At 51.0% G+C, this 20,770-nt stretch overlaps 1 protein-coding gene across 3 annotated transcripts; it reads right to left on the bottom strand.

The window, feature by feature from the left end:
- Positions 1-3,587: 3,587 nt before the first annotated feature.
- On the bottom strand, positions 3,588-20,377 carry SPRY3 (sprouty RTK signaling antagonist 3). 3 transcript variants are annotated; one of them, XM_029067395.1, is made up of 3 exons: positions 19,901-20,377; positions 19,674-19,815; positions 3,588-10,685 (listed from the first exon to the last, which is right to left on the bottom strand). In XM_029067395.1, exon 3 carries the CDS (start codon positions 10,552-10,554, stop codon positions 9,655-9,657), a length of 900 nt encoding a protein of 299 aa, XP_028923228.1. In that variant the 5' UTR covers positions 10,555-10,685; positions 19,674-19,815; positions 19,901-20,377; the 3' UTR covers positions 3,588-9,654. The 3 variants fall into 3 exon arrangements, with proteins under 3 accessions (XP_028923228.1, XP_028923229.1, XP_039768272.1); XM_029067396.1 differs by having other exon boundaries at positions 19,931-20,377; XM_039912338.1 differs by having other exon boundaries at positions 19,674-20,377.
- Positions 20,378-20,770: the final 393 nt, after the last annotated feature.

The raw sequence follows: 20,770 nt of genomic DNA, 5'->3' as shown, positions 1-20,770 counted from the left end.
TTGTCGAAGGAGAGTAACAAGGTGAGGTAAGAGGGGACAGGATAACAGAGTGCTTTAAAGGTGACAGTAAGTCCACATGAGGCTCACAGTCTTAATCCCCATTTTACAGATGAGGTGACTGAAGCCTAGACAAGTGAAGTGATTTGCCCACGGTCACACAGTAGATAAGTGGCCAAGCAGGATTAGAACTCAGGTCCTCTTGACTCCCTGGCCTGCGTTCTAACCACTCTGCTACACTCCTTCTCAGTGAGCTTCTATGAGTTTGCTTGGAGGCAAACCTTAACTTCCCAACTTTAACAGAGAGGCGGCCTTGCCTCTGACAGTTAGGCAGTCATCGATTCAGTGAGGCGAGAATCCAGTTTCGCAAGGGGGAGAGTGAAAGAGGAAGCTATCTGAGTCATTAAGGCAAGCTTCTTCACAGTCTCTGGAGATCTTTAAGGAAAGATAAGGTGTCAATGAGAGAAATTCTCTGCCTTGAAACGAGAAGTAGCATGGTCTCAAGGTAAGACCCCCGGACTGGAGTCGGAGGAACTGGGTTCTGATTCCAGCTGCTGCGTTTGCGCTGTTGTCTACTGTGTGACCTTGGACAAGTTACATAACTTCCCCGTACATAACTTTCCTTATCTGTAAAATGGGAATTAAAGGGCAGGGAATTTGTCTACCAACTCTGTTAAATTGCACTTACTGCAGGCCTCATCTCTTGTTAATGTTGGGAAGTTGGGGTTTACCCCCCCAAGTAAGCTCATAGAGCCTCTTTGAGGATCAGCGTGGCCTAGTGGGTGGGACGGGGGCCTGGGAATCAGAAGGAAGTGGGTTCTAACCCTGGCTCTGCCACTTGTCTGGCCTATAACACCCTCCCTCTTCCTGTCCAACAGACAATTATTCTCCCCACCTTCAAAGCCTTATTGAAGGTACATCTCCTCCAAGAGGCCTTCCCTGACTAAGCCTTCATTTCCTCTTCTCCCACTCCCTTCTGCGTCACCCTTATACTTGGATTTCTACCCTTTATACACTCCTCCTGTCCTATCCCCACACCAGCCCATAGCACTGATGTACATATCTGTAACATTTTCTATTAATGTCTGTCTCAGCCCTCTAGACTGTGAGCTCACTGTGGACGGGGAATGTGTCTACCAACTCTATTATATTGTACCCTCCCCAGCGCTTAGTACAGTGCTCTGCACACAGTAGACAATGAATACGAGTGATCGGAATTGGAATGATGGAAACCTTAGTGAGGACCTGAGTCTCCAGAGAAAGAGCCTTCATATCTCCAAAAGACTCTTTCCCACAGAGGGAGAAACTTGTCCCAAGGATTAATTCTTGGTCTCTCCCAACTCCCTGCTCTGTATGCATCTGGGGCTAATGAAGATGAGAGCTGCCTAGTCATCTCACTTCTGGTACTGCCTTTTCCCTCTGTCCCCCATTTCCCACACTGCCTCTAGAGAAGCCCTGGCAAGACCTATTGCTGTTTGGGAAGAAGAATGTTAGTTTTTGACCCTATGTCTGCTCTCCCCGTTACGCCTGCTTTAGGAGAAAATGATCAAGTACTCTAAGTGATTGGAATGTATGTACCTGCTCCCAACATGCACCGCTTCCCTCTCCGAGGCTTGGAAATATTGCATTTCTAGATTGATTTGTCCTCTGGAAAAACTCCAGTTTCCTCTCTTGTCTTGCTCAGTGAGAACTGAGCCAAACGGACTTGACTTTTCCCATTTCTTTGTCCGTCTCCTTCTCCAGGGGATACACATAAATATTTCTAAGTCCCGAGCAAGAAAGTATAACGTAGATTCCTCCCCCACATCTTTTGACTCTCCCAGCCTTCCCCAACTGTGCTTCTCCCTACCAATAATGTGGAGAAAATACCATCAAATCCCAGCCATCCTGGGGCTGGCCCAGTGGCTGGTCCTCGGGTCTGTGAAAACACTTTCATCTCAGATTGCGTCTTGCGTTTTGAAAGCCTCCACCTTCGAATCAACCCCCCACTCTTGCCATACCACACTTGCCATCCCCTGGGAATCGATAACACAACCACCATCGTGGAAACCAGGTTGGCGGGTTCTTTTTTGCCTTTGTTGATAGGCCCCAGGCAATGGCAGATTCCCACCCCAGGTCCCAAAGATTCGACGGTGAACACCAACTTATTTTCTCATTTTGAGTCAGAGATGAGTGAGCCGTGATTAAGAGGAAAAAAAAAAAAAGAACCAGCTGTCTGGAATCCAAAGGGTGCTCTTCTCTGCCTCAGGATCTTTCAAAGGTGACTTGCAAAAATAGACCTTGAACCGTTGGTCTCCAGCAACAGGAAACCCTTTACCGGCCCCCGGTAATCAGGCTGATGGGGGCTGTCGCTTCCAGCCTCCTCAGCTGTATCCTCCCCATGGAAGAGTTTCATTGGCCTCAAGCAGCCCTGCTCCAGCTCGGCTGTGATGTGCTCCAGTGACATCACAGCTACCAAGGAAACCCTGCTGCAATATTGAGCTGGCCCATAGGGGCTCCAGGAAGTGGTGGGTTTTTAGCAGATGGTATGGATTTTCAAGATTCCTCTTAAATATCACTCTCTTCCGAGCTTCAGGGCACAGAAAAGTAAAATAAAGGAGAGCAGCAACACATTCTTCAATTTGGGCTTCCTGGCTCTTCCCTCCTCCCTGTGTGCACGTTTCTGCTCTGAAAGGGCCAAGTAAGTGCTCAATAAGTACATCTGATAGATAGGTCAGGGAACGTTCCAGAGAGGTGAGTCCCCACATTAATGGTGCCCGTGAAAAGGGCCAGGGAGAGCTAAGGAGAACTCCCTCCCTCCACATCATACCCTGCCAGTCCCAGCCATTCCTCTCTCTCTAGGCATGAGCCTTTTCACCTGCTCCCACCTTCTGGCCAAGGCCTTATCCCTGAGCCCTGGATTCTGCCAATCTGAATCCTTCATCATAACAATAGCGGTAATTAAGGGCTTGCTATAGGCCAAGCACTGAGGTAGGAACAAGGTAATCGGCTTGGACGGTCCCCGTTTCACGTGGGAGTAATAGTTCAAGGGCGAGGGAGAACAGGCATTTCATCCCCACTTTACAAATGAGGTAAACTGAGGCACGGGGAAGTGAAGTGACTTGTCCAAGGTCACACAGTTGATAAGGGGTGGAGCCGGGATTAGAACCTAGGTCTCCTGACTCCTAGTTATGTGCTCTTCCCCCTAGGCCACACCGCTTTTCTCCCGTTTGAGGCATGTTGTCTTGTCTTTTGCCGTCGTTTCTGACCCATGGTGACACCATGGACACATTTCTCCCAGAAAACCCCACTCTCTATCTGCAGTCATTCTGGTAGTGGATCCGTAGAGATTTCTTGGTAAAAATATGGAAGTGGTTTACCGTTGTCGACTTCCACGCAGATACTAGACTATAAGAGCTCCTTGAGGGCAGAGGTCATGTGTCTCCCAACTGTATAGTATTCTCCCAAGCGCTTAATACAGTGCTCTGTGCATTGAAATTGCTCGAATACCTCCTTCTCTCATATTCAATATCGAAATGCAATATTGACAGCCGGAACCCACCCAAGTCTTCATGTCTCCACCACCCCGCTTCAGAGATAGGAGCGAGACATTTCAAAATTAATATATATTTTTATTGAATAGTTGTTTTAAGTAGCTTGTGATGCCACCTATAGAATTCTTTTATTTCAGCCGTGGTTCAGTAACAGTTATTAGCTTTGCATGAGAGAGAGAAAAAGAGAGAGACGACAAATCTGAGGGTGCTTTTTAAATAAATAGATTTTTTTTCTTTAAAATAAACTTTTTAAATAAATACTTTTTTAATGGTAAGGAGTATTGGCAAAAATCAGCAGTGGATTATGAATATGTAGTTATGCCTTAAAAATAAGAAAAAAGAACAAATGCTATTTTACACATTGTACAGAATGCCTTTGGTACCAAATTAACAGAGTCAGATGCTTGAATTCTTGGTCACGGAGGTGTTCTCTGGAAGGTTAAGAGGTGGGTAAGGAAGAAGAGGGGACAGAAGAAGAACAGGAACTTCCAGCCACCAGCGTGTAGTGAATTTCCAAAGGTTAGGGCTCTGGGGAATCCAATTTAACGCTCCTCAGGGAGAGGGGGATCCAGTTAAAGGGAGCCTCCTCCTCATTATTATTCATTCCGGGAACCGTCCCCGAATCGGCCAATCTCTGGTTTCCAGTTGGAATTAAACGACGGAGCCAGGGCTCATCGTCTCCTTCTCCAGCTGCAGTCCTTTGCCGAGGGAAGTTCCCGTTGGGGAAGCCAAACCCTTTCCCCTGCTGCGGCCCCCCCAGGCAGAAGGCTGAAGCCATTCAGTTCCCATCTACTCCAAATTCCTCCTGGTTGTCATCCAGTAGAGGCAGAAGCAACTCAGACTTGGACCGGTTCAACAGCGTTGCCAGATTTCAATTTGGAGAAGATGGGACACCAGCTGCAACAACCTTCAGCAGCTCTCTGCTCCTGCTCTCTCAAATTCAAGGCAGTTATGACTTCGGGACAGACTTCTTTGGGAAAGCAGGGCAAGGAAACAAAACCGGAGGCAAAAGTGCACGTGATCCTGCCACGTGACCGTCCCTTTCCCCTCTCTGGCCTCTTCCTACCCCCTCACGCACACTTAGCATCTGGACATCTTCTAGACATCTGCTTCATCTTCAGAAATGCCACCTGGGGAAAGGAATGTGGCTATAATCCAATCCAGGCAAACCCCAAATTCAATCTGGGGCTTCGCTCTGGTGGCCAGAGTGAAACCAGGTCCCTCACTAAACGGCTTAGCAAGTAGAGAGATTTCAGGGAGAAGGTGGGAGATCCTGAATGGAGCTTCAAGGTTTACCCAGCAGGGATTTTCTCAACTTTTCCTTCCCTTCTCTTTGTTGGAGGAAACCGAGGAATGGGTGTGTGATACGGGAGCCTCTTAAAACCTCTAGAAAAGTGTGTCCTTTTGGAGGAGAAACGTTCTCAGACTTGCCTCCCGAAGTCCTTGGCAGAAATGGAAGTTTTGGCAGGAATGGTTTTTTCTAAGTTGATTGGTCCTTTTATTGCCCTAGAGAAGTCATTCTCACATGGATTTTGGCACCTGTTAGCCAGAATCACTAAGAGCCCCCTTAAAGTGAGAGAGAAATAGAGGAGAGAGAGAGCCGCGCTCAGTACTGAGTTTATTCTGAGAGGATGGAAATCTCCAACTCCCTACACAGGAATGAGGGTAGGATGAGTGTTGCAGGAGTTTGGGCTAGCACCAGCCATTGTCATTTTGAGGAAGAGGAGGAGGTATTGAGGGCCAGGAGAGGAGTGGGAACAAACTCTTTTATTACATCATTAGCAAAGAACCATCATGCCTGCTTAAGATGTCATCAGCTTGGCAAGGTTATTGGGGATTGGGGTTATTCAGATCAAGAACAAATGGTGCGCTGAAAATGGGAGGAGAGGAGTGGGTTTGGGGAGGGGAAAAGGAGTTTCATTCTATTTACCAAGCTGGGGGGAGGTTAGATTTAAACTGTGAGTCTAGAGGCAATTTGAGAAAATGGCTCAGCTGCTTACCGTATCAACCAGCCTCAAGTGACAAAGAAGACCTTGAGCTCTGGGGAAAGGGACTGGATTTATTTATTTTTTCTGTCAGACCATCCCTCAAAGGCAAGAGTGAACCATCTGGATGCAGAAGCAGGAGATCGCCTCAAATCCTGGGGAGACTAGACTGTAATCTCCCAGGTCCCCCTAACACATATCTAGTTTTTTTCCAAGAACCGGATCTGAGGTGGAGAACTGAAATCATCTGACTCCTGAAGACGTCGGCTATAACCTCAAGCTGGATCGCGTAGTCCAGTACGCATCCCCAGGTTTTGCGGACTTTGGCCTGATCCCTAGTCCCGCCCCCCCTCCACCCCATATTCCCTCTGCTCCGGCCCTGACAATCGAGGCCCGGTTTTACTGGGCTCGGTCTTCCCGCCTAGGGACCTCGGAGGGCACGGGGAAGGAGAGTGAATCCCATTGCTCAGATATAAATCAGGAGGAGAAGGAAGGTCGTGTTAGGGGCTCCGGATGGCATTGGGATTGGGACTACATACTTCGGAGCCCAACCATGAGTGGAGACAGGCAGAAAGCAAAGGGTGATGGTGTCTGGTGAGCATGCCTACTGTACACTCTCCTCTGGCATAAACACTGGTGAGGAGAGGCTCCTTGAGCATTTCTATCTATAAGAAGAACATTTTAACCACTGGGACAAGTGCAGAATTGACTCCAAACTTTTCAAATAATCCAGGTTCTGTCCCTGAGAGAAAGACACCTCTCCTTAGGTTCTGGGCAACTAGAAAGCACAACCAGGTAACTGACTAAAACTCACGATCTCTGCCTTGAGAGCTCTATGTCCATGAGCTGTTATCCCACATTTTGAGAAGGAAGTGAGTGGGAGAGTGGGAGGAAGCCATCGGCCCTGCCCGCAGTCTCAGTCAGGATCAGGTGGAGGGAAAAGGTGAGCTCCTTTTGTCATGACTTTGGCCTTCTCCTTACTAATGACAGATCTGGGGTTCAGTTCTAACAGAAGGGTTCTCCCTTCTTAACTCTGGAGGGAGAGCAAGGAGGGGAAAATGGGGTGGAGGTGGAATTCAAGGAGTAGGGAGGACAGTGGTCATCAGAGTGACCAAGTGACCCCACAAGGCTTTGTCCCTGTAATTTAGTTTTCCCTGAGGGCAAAAAATGGGATGGGACTCGAGGAAATCCCTTGGCTCATTCCACATGTTCAGTGTCCTGGGCCCAGAATATAGGAAACAAATAATTAGGGATAAACATGACCAATCGGAAAACAATCCTCAGTCAGAAACAATCTCTGCCTATCTCTGCTGATACTGTAAATGACCATCATGAAAAGAGAACCTCTCTGAAGGACCGGGGCTCCTACCGTCCATATTTTTGAAATGCCAGTGCAGTACACTTTGTTGTAATTGTAACCAAGGCGTAGGTTTCTAGGAAAGCCCAATAGGACTCCACTCTAGGAAGCTCTGAGGCAGCAAGAGTCCGGTCAGTGATGACACCAATGAAGGTCTTGACTCATTGGAAGATTTTAGGATGTCCCTGCATTGGAGAGGAGTCCCCTCACCCCCTAGCCTTGTGGGACCCCCGGTTCTCCACACAAAAAAACAGATGAGTTGGCCATCACGAAAGGTCAGGCAAGACTCATTTTTGACTGAAGAAAGACATTTGCCCAAATGAAGGCTGTGGGATTGGAACCCGCAAACTTCAAGGGGAAGTACTGTCGTCGACTTGAATCTTGGATCGGAAGCAAGCACCCAAAGTACAGTTTTGGCCTCAGAAAAAAAAAAAACAAAAAGCACAACGTCTCAGAGGGTCCTCGTTCGACTCGGCTCTAAGCAAAGTTCAGACAGAAGCAGCCAAGAGCCTGCTGAGACCCTCCGCGTTCTGTCCTGCCTTCAAGGAGTTAGCACAACCCTTATTGGCAGGTTGGCACAAAGCTCTGTCAGGAAGGCTTAAAGGATACACAAGTTTCTTATAAATTAAGGGTCCGGAAATAGCACAGGAGACTTTCAAATATCTGTTTGGAGTTCGTAAATGTACCAAGAAGCCAAACCTTGCATATGGCACCATTCGCAGCAATATCATTAATATTATTAATAATAATAATAATAGTCCTAACCATCATAACATTATATTTATATATACAAAAATATATCAAAGTAATTCTAAACAAAGAGGAGGAGTCAGCGAATGGGTGGGGACATCGCAACCCGAATGTCAGCACCGCATCGGGGGAAGATTCGGGGCAGACCAAGGATGTGTTGCATATATCTCTCGAGTTCTCTCGGGAGGACGCTCTGCCCACTCCCCTGCCCTACCCGCACCACCCTGCAGCCCAATCCATTTCTTCTATACGGGACACGTGCCTTCCTCCCCTTCCTCCGCACAAAGGCACACACACGCGGGCATGCGCTCACACCCACACACACCCACGCACACACTCCTTAAAATATGGATGGAGAGGGACTCTGGAAGTACTATACCACTTTGGAGCTCCTGTTCCAAGCAAATCCCCCTCTGTGTCTGAATGCCTCGGCCGGTCCCGGGCTATGTCATAGCGGGAAAGCTACCGCAGTGGAAAAAAAACGGCCTGGGAGCCGCTCCGTGTAGGAGCGTAGCTCTGGAGCCCTTTTGCCTTGGAATGATCGGGAGCCCGGCCCCCTGGAGGAGCCAAGGTTCCCACAGAAGGATGAGCCAAACCGGGACCCTCTGGGATTCCGCTCGGAGGAGCGGGAAGCAGCCGCCTCTCGATGGGTGACGTGACACCGTTCAGCTTTTCGCTCTCTTCCGCATCTGGATCCTCTCTCCCAGGACTCTGAGCCGACGCCTCTGCCTCGGCAACACCGGGCAATGGAGAAGTCCCAGTGCTGGGGAGGGGACGAGCGCCAAAAAGCATTCCATCTCTTTCTACTTTTCTGTTTGGAGCCCCAGGCCCTCCCCGGTCACCCAGCAGGCTCAGCGGCAGGACCAGCTGGTCCCACCCTGCTGTGCAAGCGGGCCTCGGCCTCATCCCTGCCAAAAAGGAAGCCCCCCTGTGACCGCTGCTCCGGCTGCGGGATTGGGACACACATTCGTCGGGCTCCGGACCAAGACCGCTAACTCACTTCCCAGAGGCCAGTGAATGGCGTCGAGGCTCGACGGCTTCCTGCTTTTGTCACAGAGAGCCAAGGGGAGGGCCCCTGAACTCATCCCCGGGCTCTAAGCTCTTCCCTGCCGGTGGTGTTTTCGCTTCAGACACGGGACTGAGCTCTCTTGGGGCCCCGTGCTTGGTTTGGGGCCACGGGTGACCGAAGGTGGCACCTCGTCTCGGACTCTCTCCGCCCCCCCACCCCGGGATGAAGGCCACTGAGCGGCGGGCCCATTTCTGCCACCCGGAGAGCCCCACGGATGACTGTGATGGGAAGACAGGGCTCAGAGATCCAAGAGTTCCGACCCGACTGGGTCCGACCGCTCGGCGTTCCGATCCCCAGGAGGGTCGGGCGTGGGTATGGATGGTGTCGGTGGGGAGAGTGGACGTGCACGTGTATCCGGAAGGATGGTGGAGCGCTGCCACCGGTCAGTACGCGACCGGTAACCTTCTCTCTAAAGACCGGCGAATAGCATGACAAGGCAGGGAGCCCAGAGGGTGAGCCACGGGGAGATCCCATACTTGGAAAGTGCCAAAGAAAGGAAAACCAAACAAACCAAAAAGAAAACACGACGACAGCCACGTGGGTCGTGTGGTCCCTGGAGGGTTGTAGTGCTTGGACACGCCGCCCTGGGGAAACGGACCGGGGGGCCACGGAGTCCTACCGTGAGTCTCGCCGCCTAGGAAGGGAAGCCCCCCGCCCACCCGCCAGAATCTGGCTCGGCTGGTCCCCGATGTGCAAAAACCCACGACGACGTCGGGTCTTTCGGCTGGGCCACGGGGGAAGGCGAGCGGGTAGGGAGGGAGGCCGGATCGAGCAGGGCAGCTCCCCGGATCTCGGGACGCGCCGGACCCCGCCCGGATGTCAGGACGCACGGGACCTTCCCCCGGAGCGGCGGGGGAGCTGGTTGGAGTCCGGCCGACGGCTTCAGCCTCACCCTGCCCCCGAAAGGGGGTCGCCCGGCGGCGAAGGAGGCTCCATCTCTGCCCCCTCCCCGGGCGGAGAAGGTCATACGGGCTTATCGAGCGCCTTGGGGAAGGTGGCGCCGCCGGACGAGGAGATCTTCCTGCAGACGGTGTTGGTGTGGCTCTTGCAGCGGCAGCCGGGCCTCTTGAGGCCGTCGTAGCCGCGCTGGCAGAGTCGGAGGCAGGCCCGGCTGGGCAAGTAGCAGCAGAGGCAGGGCAAGAAGAGCGAGAGGAGGCTCATGGCGGCCCAGCGGGTGCAGCAGGCCCCGGGCCCGCAGGAGCAGGGGTCGTCGGCGCAGTTGTCCTCGTCGTCGGAGGAGCAGTGGTAGAAGAGGCCCTTGACGCAGCAGAGGCAGGTCCCGTAGTCGAGGAGGCTGTCGGGAGAGCAGAGGCAGCGCTGGTTGCACAGCCAGCAGGAGGGCAGGCGGCGGGCCGAACCGCAGCGCACGCATTTGCAGCGGCCGCACTCCTCGCAGATGAGCATGTGGCCGCCTCCCGCGTGCAGGCCCGGCCCGGGCCCGGGCCCGGGGCCTTTCCCCGCCGGCCCCTTGAGGAGCCGGTCCTCGGCCTTCGGGTCCCCCCCAGGCCGGGGCTGCGTCCGGACCAAGGACTGGCCGGAGGGCGAGGGCGTCAGGCCGCCCAGGAGTCGCTGGTCCGAGGCCGTCGTGCTGCGGGACACGGAGCTGGCCGTGCTCCACTGGCTCAGGGGCGGCGCCGGGGGCTGCATCTGCTGGTGCTGGCTCAGGCTCCGCGGCAGGTCCCCCCGCCCGGACACCTGGGGCCACTCAGCCGCCTTGGGCCCCGGCTGGGCCAGCGACGGGTGCGAGCGGGTCGCCTGGAAGGACACAGGCGGACGCTCCACGTAGTCGTTGCTGGCGCGGACAGAGCGGATCTGGTCCAGGGGCCGGACCGGCTGGACGTCGTCCTGCGCGGGGGGATCCATGCTCCACACCCGGTCTGACGCTTAGGGGGTCTGGAGGGGCGGCGGGGAGGGCGGTCGGGTGGACGCTTGCGGTGGGCACGGAGAGAGAGCGGGCCGGCCGTCACTCTGGCATCAGGGCACGTCGGAAAAACCTGAGAGGAGACGGGGGAGAGAGGAGGGAAGACAGAGAAATCGAGAGGGAAGAGAGAGAAGAGAGACAGAAAGAGAGAGAGAAAGAGAGGGGAGAGGAATAGAGAGAGGGAAGTGAGAAAGAGGGAATAGAGAAATAGAAAGAGGGAGGGAGATGAGAGAGAGAGGGAGGGAAGGAAAGAAATGGAGAAAGAGAGGGAGGGAGAGAAATGGAGAGAGAGGAAGGGAGGAGTGAGAATAAGAGAGAGAAATGGAAAGAGAGGGAGGCAGAGAGATTAAGAGAGAAATAGAGAGAGGGAGGGAGAGAGATTACGAGAGAAGCAGAGTAAGAGGGAGGGAGAGAGGAAGAAAAAAAGGGAGAGAGAGGGAGATTAAGAGAGAGAAATAGAGAAAGAGAAGGAGGGAGGGAAAGCGGAAGAAAGAGAGAGAGGAAGAAAGAGAGAAAAAGGGAGAGAAAGAAATACAAGTAGAAAAAAAGAGAGAAAGAGACGAGTGAGAAGAGCTGGGGCACCTCACCCACCACCAGAGGGGGAAGAGAAGTCCCAACTGCAGGCGACAGCACGGTGCAGGTGGCACCGACGGGGCCGACACCCACAATCGGCATTCACCAGCCTCAGGGACGGTTGTCCGGACGCGAGAACCAACCAAAACACTGAGACCCACTGCATGAACGAGGGCTGTTCCTCATGCAAGGGGGTGAAAATAAGAGAAACGGAAACCTAGGGAAGATTCCATTAAAGCTCTCCTCACAGTAAGCGTTCAGTAAATACGACTGAATGAATAAATCACCTTGTGGTCACTCAGGGGAAGGGACAGAAGCTACCCCAGTCACCTAAAACTGGATGTGATACACCCGAGAGGTGACGGAATGGCAGGCATTGGGTGACTCGATAGAGCCACCGTCCCCCCACCTTGGCATGACTAAATGACAGCAGGAAGTACTTGGGCTACCTCCAGTGAATAATGCTAATAGTTGAGGTACTCATTAAGCGCTTACCAGTTGCCAGGCACTGTACTAAGTGCCAGGGTAGATACAAGCTAATCAGGCTGGACAAAGTCCCTGTCCTACATGGGGCTCAGTTACAGATGAGGTAACTGAGGTACAAAGTGAAATAACTTGCCCAAGGTCACAGAGCAGATGTGCAGCAGAGCTGGGATTAGAACCCAAACCCTTCTGTCTCCCAGGCCTGCACTCTATCCACCAGGCCACGCTGCTCCTCTATGAACTTCCTTTAGAAGTTGGTAGAGGTGGTCGGGTAGGGAAGAGTTATTCGGGTTGGAGATTAAACAATCTCCCTTCTTCTAGACCGTAAACCCGTTGTGGGCAGGAAACGAATCTCTTTACTGTCATATTGAACTCTCCCACGCTCTTCGTATAGCATTCTGCACACAGCAAATGCTCAATAAATATGATCGATTGAATGAATGAATGAATTCCAGAGCATCTTTACAAAGAAGTCAGGGGTCCACGCGGGACGGCCTGGGGGCCGCTTCGCCTGGACTTGGATCCGGGGGCAGTTTCTGTGGGTCGATGATTTATGCTCCAACCGAGGGGTCAAGTTGCTGCGGCTCAGCTCCCGCCTGCCTTTCCTCGAGCACACTAAAAGGTGGGTTTGGATGGAAGGGATGGGATTTTCTGCGGTGGGAAGAGACCACACCTAGCAGAATGGCTTGGGAAGGAAGGGACGGGGCTTTCCGAGAGAGGCGGAGGGGGCGGGGAAGGAGCGTCAGCCTAACCGAAGCGCCTGCTGCACAGTCTTGCAGACTGCCATGACTTTTCTAGGAAGCGTCGCTTTCTGAATGGCAATGAAGCCCTGGAACCAAACTTTGGCGCCACTCCAGGAGGCACTGCCTTCCGGAGGCCTTATACACGGAAATGACGTCAAATCTCACGCTGCTCTTGAGCCTCCATAGGTGGAAGAAATATTCTGGGGGAGATCCACGGGGAATGGAGAGCTGCCAGCTGGCTCACCTTCAGATCTAATGCTCTCAAGAAGACAGCACTTCTGTGCGGGGATTGCAAAGTGCTGAGGGTACAGCACCGGTGTGGCGGGCGGGGGGAATAGGAACTGGACTGGATTTCTCTTCCCATCTGGAAGGGACTCAGTGTGCAACACAGAAGGAAGAAAGAATCCAAAATGGATTTTTTTCTCCACCCCCCCAACAGGATTCTGTCAGCACTAGGCTGAAATGAATTAAACAGCCAGACTCCGAGTTGCAAAGTTATTTGTGTCGTGTCTTGTGCTGAAAACCATCCCACTTGGGCACTGCGAATCGTTTGAAAACCGGACCTTTGGTGACGTCTGGTATCGTGACGTGTTGACTATCCACCTAAAGCTTTCCAGGAAGCATTTTTTGGTTGTTATTTTCAGGTTACAGGTAAGCGGGAACTGAGTGGGGCTTTCCTCAGGCCCCATCCTATAAAATAGGTCTCATGAAATACCAAGCCTTCGGTCCCGCGGTAAACAGAACCTTCAAGTCAGTGTGATAATAATCCCAAGAACATTTCCAGGAAGCAGATGGTCATGGAAAAAGTCTCCGGCCCCCAGTAAAGAAAACAGGTAGGAGATGGATTGTCATTAGCTGAGCTGACCTGGAGAGATTAAGAATGAACACAACTGGCTTTGATCTCTAAAGTATGATCTGTTTTATTTCCCTTTGGAAAAGAATTGCCTCGCCAGCTTTCTTCTTATGCTAGGGAGCTTCCTGGCTCTGAAGGGCTACTCAGTCTACTGAGGCAAGCGGTCAATGTGGTGTTTGTGTGGCGATCCCGTAATCGGGGGCAAGCTGGACAATGGAAGGATGGCACTGTGGAAACGGATCCCCCTCCAAAGGGCAATTATAATAATAGTAATCATAATAATAACGATAATGACTGTGGTATTGTTAAGCGCTGACTACGTGCCAGACACTGGCCTGAGTGCTGGGATGGGTACAAGCAAATCGGGTCGGACACAGGCCCTGTCCCACATGGGGCTCACGGTCTTAATGCCCGTTATCCAGATGAGCTAACGGAGGCCCAGAGAAATGAAGAGAATTGCCCAAGGTCACCCAGCAGACACGTGGTAGAGCCAGAATTAGAACCCAGTTCCTCCTGACTCCCAGGCCCATGCTCTCTCCACTGGGCCACGCTACTTCATAAATTACCCAGCACGTGGGCACTAGGATCCAGAAAATTCTAGCCTGAATAAAAGAATGGATTTGAAACCCATCGGATTCCAGGGCTGCTCAAAATAGACCAATTAGTCACACCAACTGGATGTCACGGATGGTTTGAATGAGTAAGAGAACTGGGCTCGCTGAATGTAAATGATCGGCTGAATGGGTGAGGAAGGGGATGGTTCCATGTACATGGCCGTCTAGTAAAACTGACCCCCGGATGGGAGGGCAGCAGCAGAGGCGTGGCGGTGACGGACCCGGGTAGGATGGGAGACGAGGAAGTCGAGTTAGAGGAGCAGGGTGAGAAAATGAGTAGTCGGGCAGGCGCTTGAGAGAAGGCAGAGTTACATGGGGTAGGAGAGGCTCTTAGCCTCTACCGTTAGCACAGACGACCTCTAGAGAAGCAGCGTGGCTCAGTGGAAAGAGCATGGGCTTGGGGGTCAGAGGTCATGGGTTCAAATTCCAGCCCAGTCACTTGTCAGCTGTGTGACTTTGGGCAATTCACTTCACTGCTCTGAGCCTCAGTTACCCCACCTGTAAAATGGGGATTAAGACTCTGAGCCCCACGTGGGACGACCTGATCACTTTGTATCCTCCCCAGTGCTTAGAACGGTGCTCTGCACATAATAATAATAATAATGTTTGTATTTGTTAAGCGCTTACTATGTGCAGAGCACTATTCTAAGCACTAGGGTAGATACAGGGTAATCGGGTTGTCCCACGTGAGGCTCACAGTTAATCCCCATTTTACAGACGAGGTCACCGAGGCACGGAGAAGTGAAGTGACTTGCCCACAGCCACACAGCTGACAAGTGGCAGAGCCGGAATTCGAAGCCATGACCTCTGACTCTCCAGCCCGGGATCTCTCACCGAGCCACGCTGCTTCTCTAGTAAGCACTTAACAGATGCCATCATTATCATTATTATTATTATTATACTGCTCTGCCAAGTCGAAGGCGGTGGCAGAGAGGGGGAGAGTGAGGGTGATGGTGAACAGCCAGACAGTGGTGACATGCAGTCTGTATTCCTGTGTGGTACCACGGTGGGACCCTGTCAAACCAAAGCCTAAAGGCACGTGGAAGCAGGGAATGGTCAACTACAGAGGAGCTCGGGACACGTGTTCTACTCCCAGCTCCGACACCTGTCTGCTCTGTGAGCTTGGGCAAGCTCACTTGACTTCTCTGGGTTCCAGTCACCTCATCGCTAAAATGGGGATTGAGACCGTGAGCCCCACGTGGGACAGGGACTGTGTCCAACCCAAAATGTTTGTATCCGCCCCAGAGCTTAGTGGAGTGCCTGGCCCGTAGTAAGCACTTGACAAATTGGGAAGCAGCATGGCCTAGTGGCAAGAGCACGGGCTTGGGAGTCAGAGGTCGTGGGTTCTAATCCCGGATCTGCCACTTGTCTGGCTGTTTGATCTTGGGCAAGTCACTTAACTTCTCTGTGCCTCAGCTACCTCATCTGTAAAATGGGTATCAAGAGTGTGTGCCTCATGTGGGACCGGGACTGTGTCCAACCTGATTTACCTTGTGATAATAATAATAATGTTGGTATCTGTTAAGCGCTTACTATGTGCAGAGCACTGTTCTAAGCGCTGGGGTAGATACAGGGTAATCAGGTTGTCCTACCTGAGGCTCCCAGTTAATCCCCATTTGACAGACGAGGTAACTGAGGCACAGAGAAGTTAAGTGACTTGCCCACGGTCACACAGCTGACAAGTGGCGGAGCTGGGATTCGAACCCATGACCTCTGACTCCCAAGCCCGTGCTCTTTCCACTGAGCCACGATCTACCCCAGCGCTTTGAACAGTGCTTGACACATAGTAAGTGCTAAACAAATGCCATTATTATTATTACTACAAATCCGTTATTCGGGGGGAAGCCTGCCTTGGGGATTGGTGGGCCGGGGCAGAACCTGGGATTTGAAGATTCCAGAGCCCCAGGGGTCACTGGGAACCCCAAACCATATTTGAGAGCCCAAAGGATTCTGGATTCAGATAGCTTTCGAAAGCCTAGGTAGCACTAGAAGTCAAGGAGCTGGAATTAAAAGCCCACGGGCTTCAGGGGCCCAGCCAAGACAGAACACTTGCCGAAGAGAGAATCTCTGCTGAAGATATGGAAAGGTCCCCTGAGAGAAGCCTAGATCCCAAGGTGATAAAATCTGGAGCTAAAGGGCCACAGGACTCGATGCATTTGGAGATTCTGCAGAAGAGATGGCCTGCCTGCCAATCAGTCAATCAATCAATTGTATTTATTGCACATTTATTTACTTAATAAGAATGTCGGTATTTGTTAAGCGCTCACTATGTGCCGAGCACCGTTCTAAGCGCTGGGGCAGATACAGGGTAATCAGGTTGTCCCACGTGAGGCTCACAGTTAATCCCCATCAGCCAGATGAGATAACTGAGGCACAGAGAAGTGAAGTGACTTGCCCACGGTCACACAGCAGACATAGTGACAGAACCGGGATTCAAACCGGTGACCAGTGCAGTCCATTTACTTAGTGCAGAGCACCATTCTAAGCGCTGGGGAGAGTCCAATATGAGTTGGTAGCCACAGTGTGACTGTGGGCAAGTCACTTGACTTCTCTGTGCCTCAGTTACCTCATCTGTAAAATGGGGATTAACTGTGAGCCTCACGTGGGACAACCTGATTACCCTGTATCTAACCCGGCGCTCGGAACGGTGCTCGGCACATAGTGAGCGCTTAACAAATACCAACATTATTATTCCCTGCCCGCAAGGTACTTAGAGTCTAGTCATCCCCTCCGGTCATTCTCGCCCTCTGAGCTGGATTTCCAGAATTTGGGATTGAGCCGAGATTAGTTGGGGTAGATCCCAAGGGTTAGCCCACGAAAGGGAGTGTTTGATCAAAGGGAAACAGGAGGTGTTCCGTCTCCGGAGATCTGTGAAAGTAGGAGCCGATGTGGGCTCCAAAGGCAGGAGGATGGTCTTATGCCTTTCTCCATCGAGCCCTGACGTTCTAGGGAGGATGTGAATTAGGGTGGACCCTAGGACCCAGTAGGGAGGAAAAGGCAAAGAGGAGGCGCTAGGACCTAGGAAGGACCACAGGGCCGAATGGGATAAAAAAGGATTGAATGACAATAAATTGTTTGCCATTCCGGACGTGCTGAATCCTATCCGGCCAGCAGGATGGACTGAAATAGATACTGCAGGGAAAGGTACAGCGGGGGGAAAAAAAAGTCAAGGGATGAATAGGCAGGAGACTGGTGGCAGCAGGTAGACCAGAGGAAAAACTACTACAGCATGTTTCTGCTCCAGAAAACAATCCAATACAGAAACATTCATTCCAAGCAGGAGTAGCCAGGAGGCTGACCAGGACGGGGGTCAGTTTCATCCCTTTTGAAATAATGGGGACATTCTCCACATTAACTGGTATCGAGAGGTAGCTTTAGTTGGACTGTTCAAAATTCTCCATCGACTAGGGGGGATTCTCGGCGGATTGCTGTGATGTGTGTGTTTCAGGACTGTTCTAGTATCTCTGGAGCAGTAAGCGAGGAGATAGTTAACGCTGCTTCTGGAAACCGGTCCGATTTGAACCCCTCTGACCGGAGCCCGATTAACTTTCTCAACATTTTTCCTCTGACCCTGAAATCTGTCACGTGCGGGCTCGATCCGAAAAGAATGTTGCTTTTTCCCCTTTGTCATTTTTAGGGAGTTGCAGCCAAACCCATTCAAGGAGTTTGGGTTTTTTGTGAATGGGGGAAAATACTCTTTTCCCCTGGAACCTAAAACCAGCCCCGTTTGCTCTATATTATTGAGACCAAAGTTGCCAAGTTTCCCTTTCAAAGCCTTTCAGAACTCACACCTTCAATTTCAGAGGAGAATTCCCTCTTGACACGAGATGTGTCTCATGAATAAAGAAGAAGGAGAAAAGCCACCCCACTCTTTCCCCTACTTCCCTGCTTCCTGGGCTGTCTGCACCTTAAAAGAGCAGATTCTGGGAGGGGACTTTTGCTTATTTCTCTGAACTGTTGTTCTCTCCCCGTCAGCTTCAGAGAAACAAATCAACCACAATTGCATCCCAACTATGGCTTTAAATAATTTCCCAGGTCTGATCCTGTCACTTCCCTTTTCTCAAGCATTCACATCGCTCTCCTTTAATTCCCCAACTGGCAAATACCAAATTGTGTATATTTTATGCCATTAACCTCTGTTGGGCTGCCCTGCCTCATTCCTACCACACGAATGTCATTGAAGCGCCTGGCTCCAGATACTACTTTAACTCTTAACTAATAAGACACTTCCAGATAGTGATACATTACCTCGTTCTTATTTTTTTTAAGGCTCCTGCCAGCTCATCTGAGACTCAACTGCCCCATCTTTTCAGCCTGGGAAACCAAGGAGGCTTTAAGACCTTGAGTTAATCGAGATGTTTTAAGTCGATGTGATGAGGGACCCAGGACGAGATTGTAAAAGCAAATGAATTACAGATGTGTCTAATCCCCGGGAACATGCAGAGCAACTGGTCACTTATTTCAGGGGATTTTCACTTCTCCCTCTCCTGTCTGCCTCTCCCTCCCCTCAACAACCCCCACCCCCCCCCCCACAGACACACCACCCCCTTTCCTTTTGTGCTGTGGGCCGTTGATTCCATTTCTCGGTTCCAAAATCCCATTCCTTCAACCAAGTGTTTCTTTTCTTCCCTCCTCTGGACCCTGCCCACGATGCATCCCCTTTGCCCTGGGTATCTACCTCCAAATCCAAGTAATCACAAGTAATCACTTACATAGCCACACGGTGTTCCACAGCCACAAAACAACTCCAGCCCGTCTACCTCCCCCCGCCCCAAAAAAACCCATCACAAGTCAGCCTCTGAGCTTATATAATAATACCACCAACCAAGGCTTCCACCCAGCTTTTCTGACTAAAACCTCCTGAATCTGACTTTTGCCTGTCCAGCTTGGTTTGAAACATGCAGAGGTTACTTACAATCAGCTAGAAAGGAGTGAGCGAGTGAACAAGCCTGGGGCCTCATAGGGTCCCTGTGTAATCTCTGATGAGGCTCTCCTTTACAGTTTCTCCCTCTTCTTTAAATATGTACATATCATATACATACCTATACATATTCATATGGACACACAGTCACGCACAGACACGGATATTTTTAAATGACTGTTGGGTTTGATTGGGTTTGACGGGGGGTTACGCCGTGTCAGCTTGCGCCACTTCTTCCCATTGCGGGGTGATGTGATGAAATCTGGGCGATGCAATAAAAAGACCTGTGACTCAATGGCAGACTTTCTCCCTCCATTCTCCCTGAGCTGGTGAAATTCCCAGCTGGGCAGCCCAGGCTGCCCCATCTCCGGTTCTGGCTCTCCCATTGCCCTTTAGTCATTTTTCCGAATCAGTGTTTCTGACCTATGTTTTGGGTTGTTTCTTTTTTTGGGGGGGCGGGGGGTGAAATCCTGATCGTGGGGAGGGGTGCACTTAAGCCTCACCCAAGCCCAAGATGCATTCAAAGGTCAACAGAAGGGAAATGATTTCAGCTTTGGGCTTCAAGAGGGTTATTTTCAAGGGCTATGTTTCTAGCTGTCAATAACAAATTTAGAGAGTTTGACTAGGCCAGGGGATGGGGAGGGATTTTTTTTTATTTTTTTTTAGTTTGCTGTTCCTTTGGCATTGACACATTCAAGAGGTTTTCACTCCATAAGACCGGGTCTTTAACATTACCAGCCCCCTCCCCAACCAACGCACAGAAAGCAGAGTGCAGCACAGTGTGTAGCTAACACACGTAAATCAACACCCTGCCTACGGAGAATGTTGAAGGCAACATACGTTAGTCTTTATAAAGCTAATTCCTCACACTTACCTCGATGAGCGTGGAGATCCATGTTGCTGAGAGCCGTGGAACTAATCTCCCAGCCGGATTCAGGAACCTCTTCTTTCCTTGATTCTCCCTCTCTGTCTCTCCAGCTCTTTTCAGAAAGTCTGAATGAACACTCCTCCTCGGGCTGGGGAACCAGATAGAGACAGTTCTGTCTCGTTCTCTCTGACACAGCAGAGAAAATGAAAAAAAAAAAAAGGCAAGAAACGTACTGGCAGATACTCTGTATAGGTTTTACATACAGATATAAATCAAGATGCACATATTCCCCAAAGAAACCCAGGCAATGCAAGTCCTGTTTTTTCTCCTCCTCCTCCTCCTTTTCCTCCTCCTCCTCCTCCTCCTTCTCCGATCTGACAGATGAACAGAAGCAGGAACTGCAGTTGTAGGATTCAGTAAATCTCAGCGCAGCAATAGATGCTGCCTGTGTCTCATTCTATAACTCTAGACTCAGTATGTGTGGATATAATCTAAAAGGATGGAAAGGGAGGGAGAGGGAGAGAGGGAGAGAGAGAGAGAGAGAAGAGTGGATATGGTTGCTGTGTATTCAGTTGAGCAGGCTCGCTGTTTTGTGAATGTAGATGATTTCTGGAGGTCTTGTGAATGGGTTATAGGGGAGGATGGGAGGGGAGGGATTTATTGCTCCTTGTTATAATTTCTTTCTCTCTCTCTCTCTCTCTCTCTCTCTCTCTCTCTCCCTCTCCCTCTCCCTCTCTCTGTGTCGTTTGCCTTCCCGGAGCTGGAGCTCTTAATGCTTGGCTAAGTGGCGTCATCCAGTTGAAACTGAATCGGCCCATTAGAACTCCCCATAGAGATCTCTGTATCCGGTCCCTGGGTAATGACTGCTACAGAATTAAAAAAGAGAAAATGGGGAGGGGGGGGTGGAGGCGTGGAGTGGGGAGCAACAATTTTAAGGAGGACCCATTTGAATATTTTTGGCCGGATGTCACTGTGCTTCTGAGCCCCCGTTTCTAAAAGATGATAGAAACTTCAGTCTGATAAAGAGGTGAACATTCTTCTCTGCTTCTGTTCTTTTCCTCGCCGCCAGCAGATGCCTCCAACCCGCACTACCGCCAACGCGT

The sequence above is a fragment of the Ornithorhynchus anatinus genome, chromosome 6 (assembly GCF_004115215.2).
Source record: "Ornithorhynchus anatinus isolate Pmale09 chromosome 6, mOrnAna1.pri.v4, whole genome shotgun sequence".
Lineage (NCBI taxonomy): Eukaryota > Metazoa > Chordata > Mammalia > Monotremata > Ornithorhynchidae > Ornithorhynchus > Ornithorhynchus anatinus.
The sequence above is the reverse complement of the archived record's forward strand: the minus strand, read 5'-3'. Positions and strand labels throughout refer to the sequence as shown.

Excerpts from the sequence above, each read along its gene's own strand:
- SPRY3 (XM_039912338.1), bottom strand. The coding sequence starts at position 10,554 with ATGGATCCCCCCGCGCAGGACGACGTCCAGCCGGTCCGGCCCCTGGAC.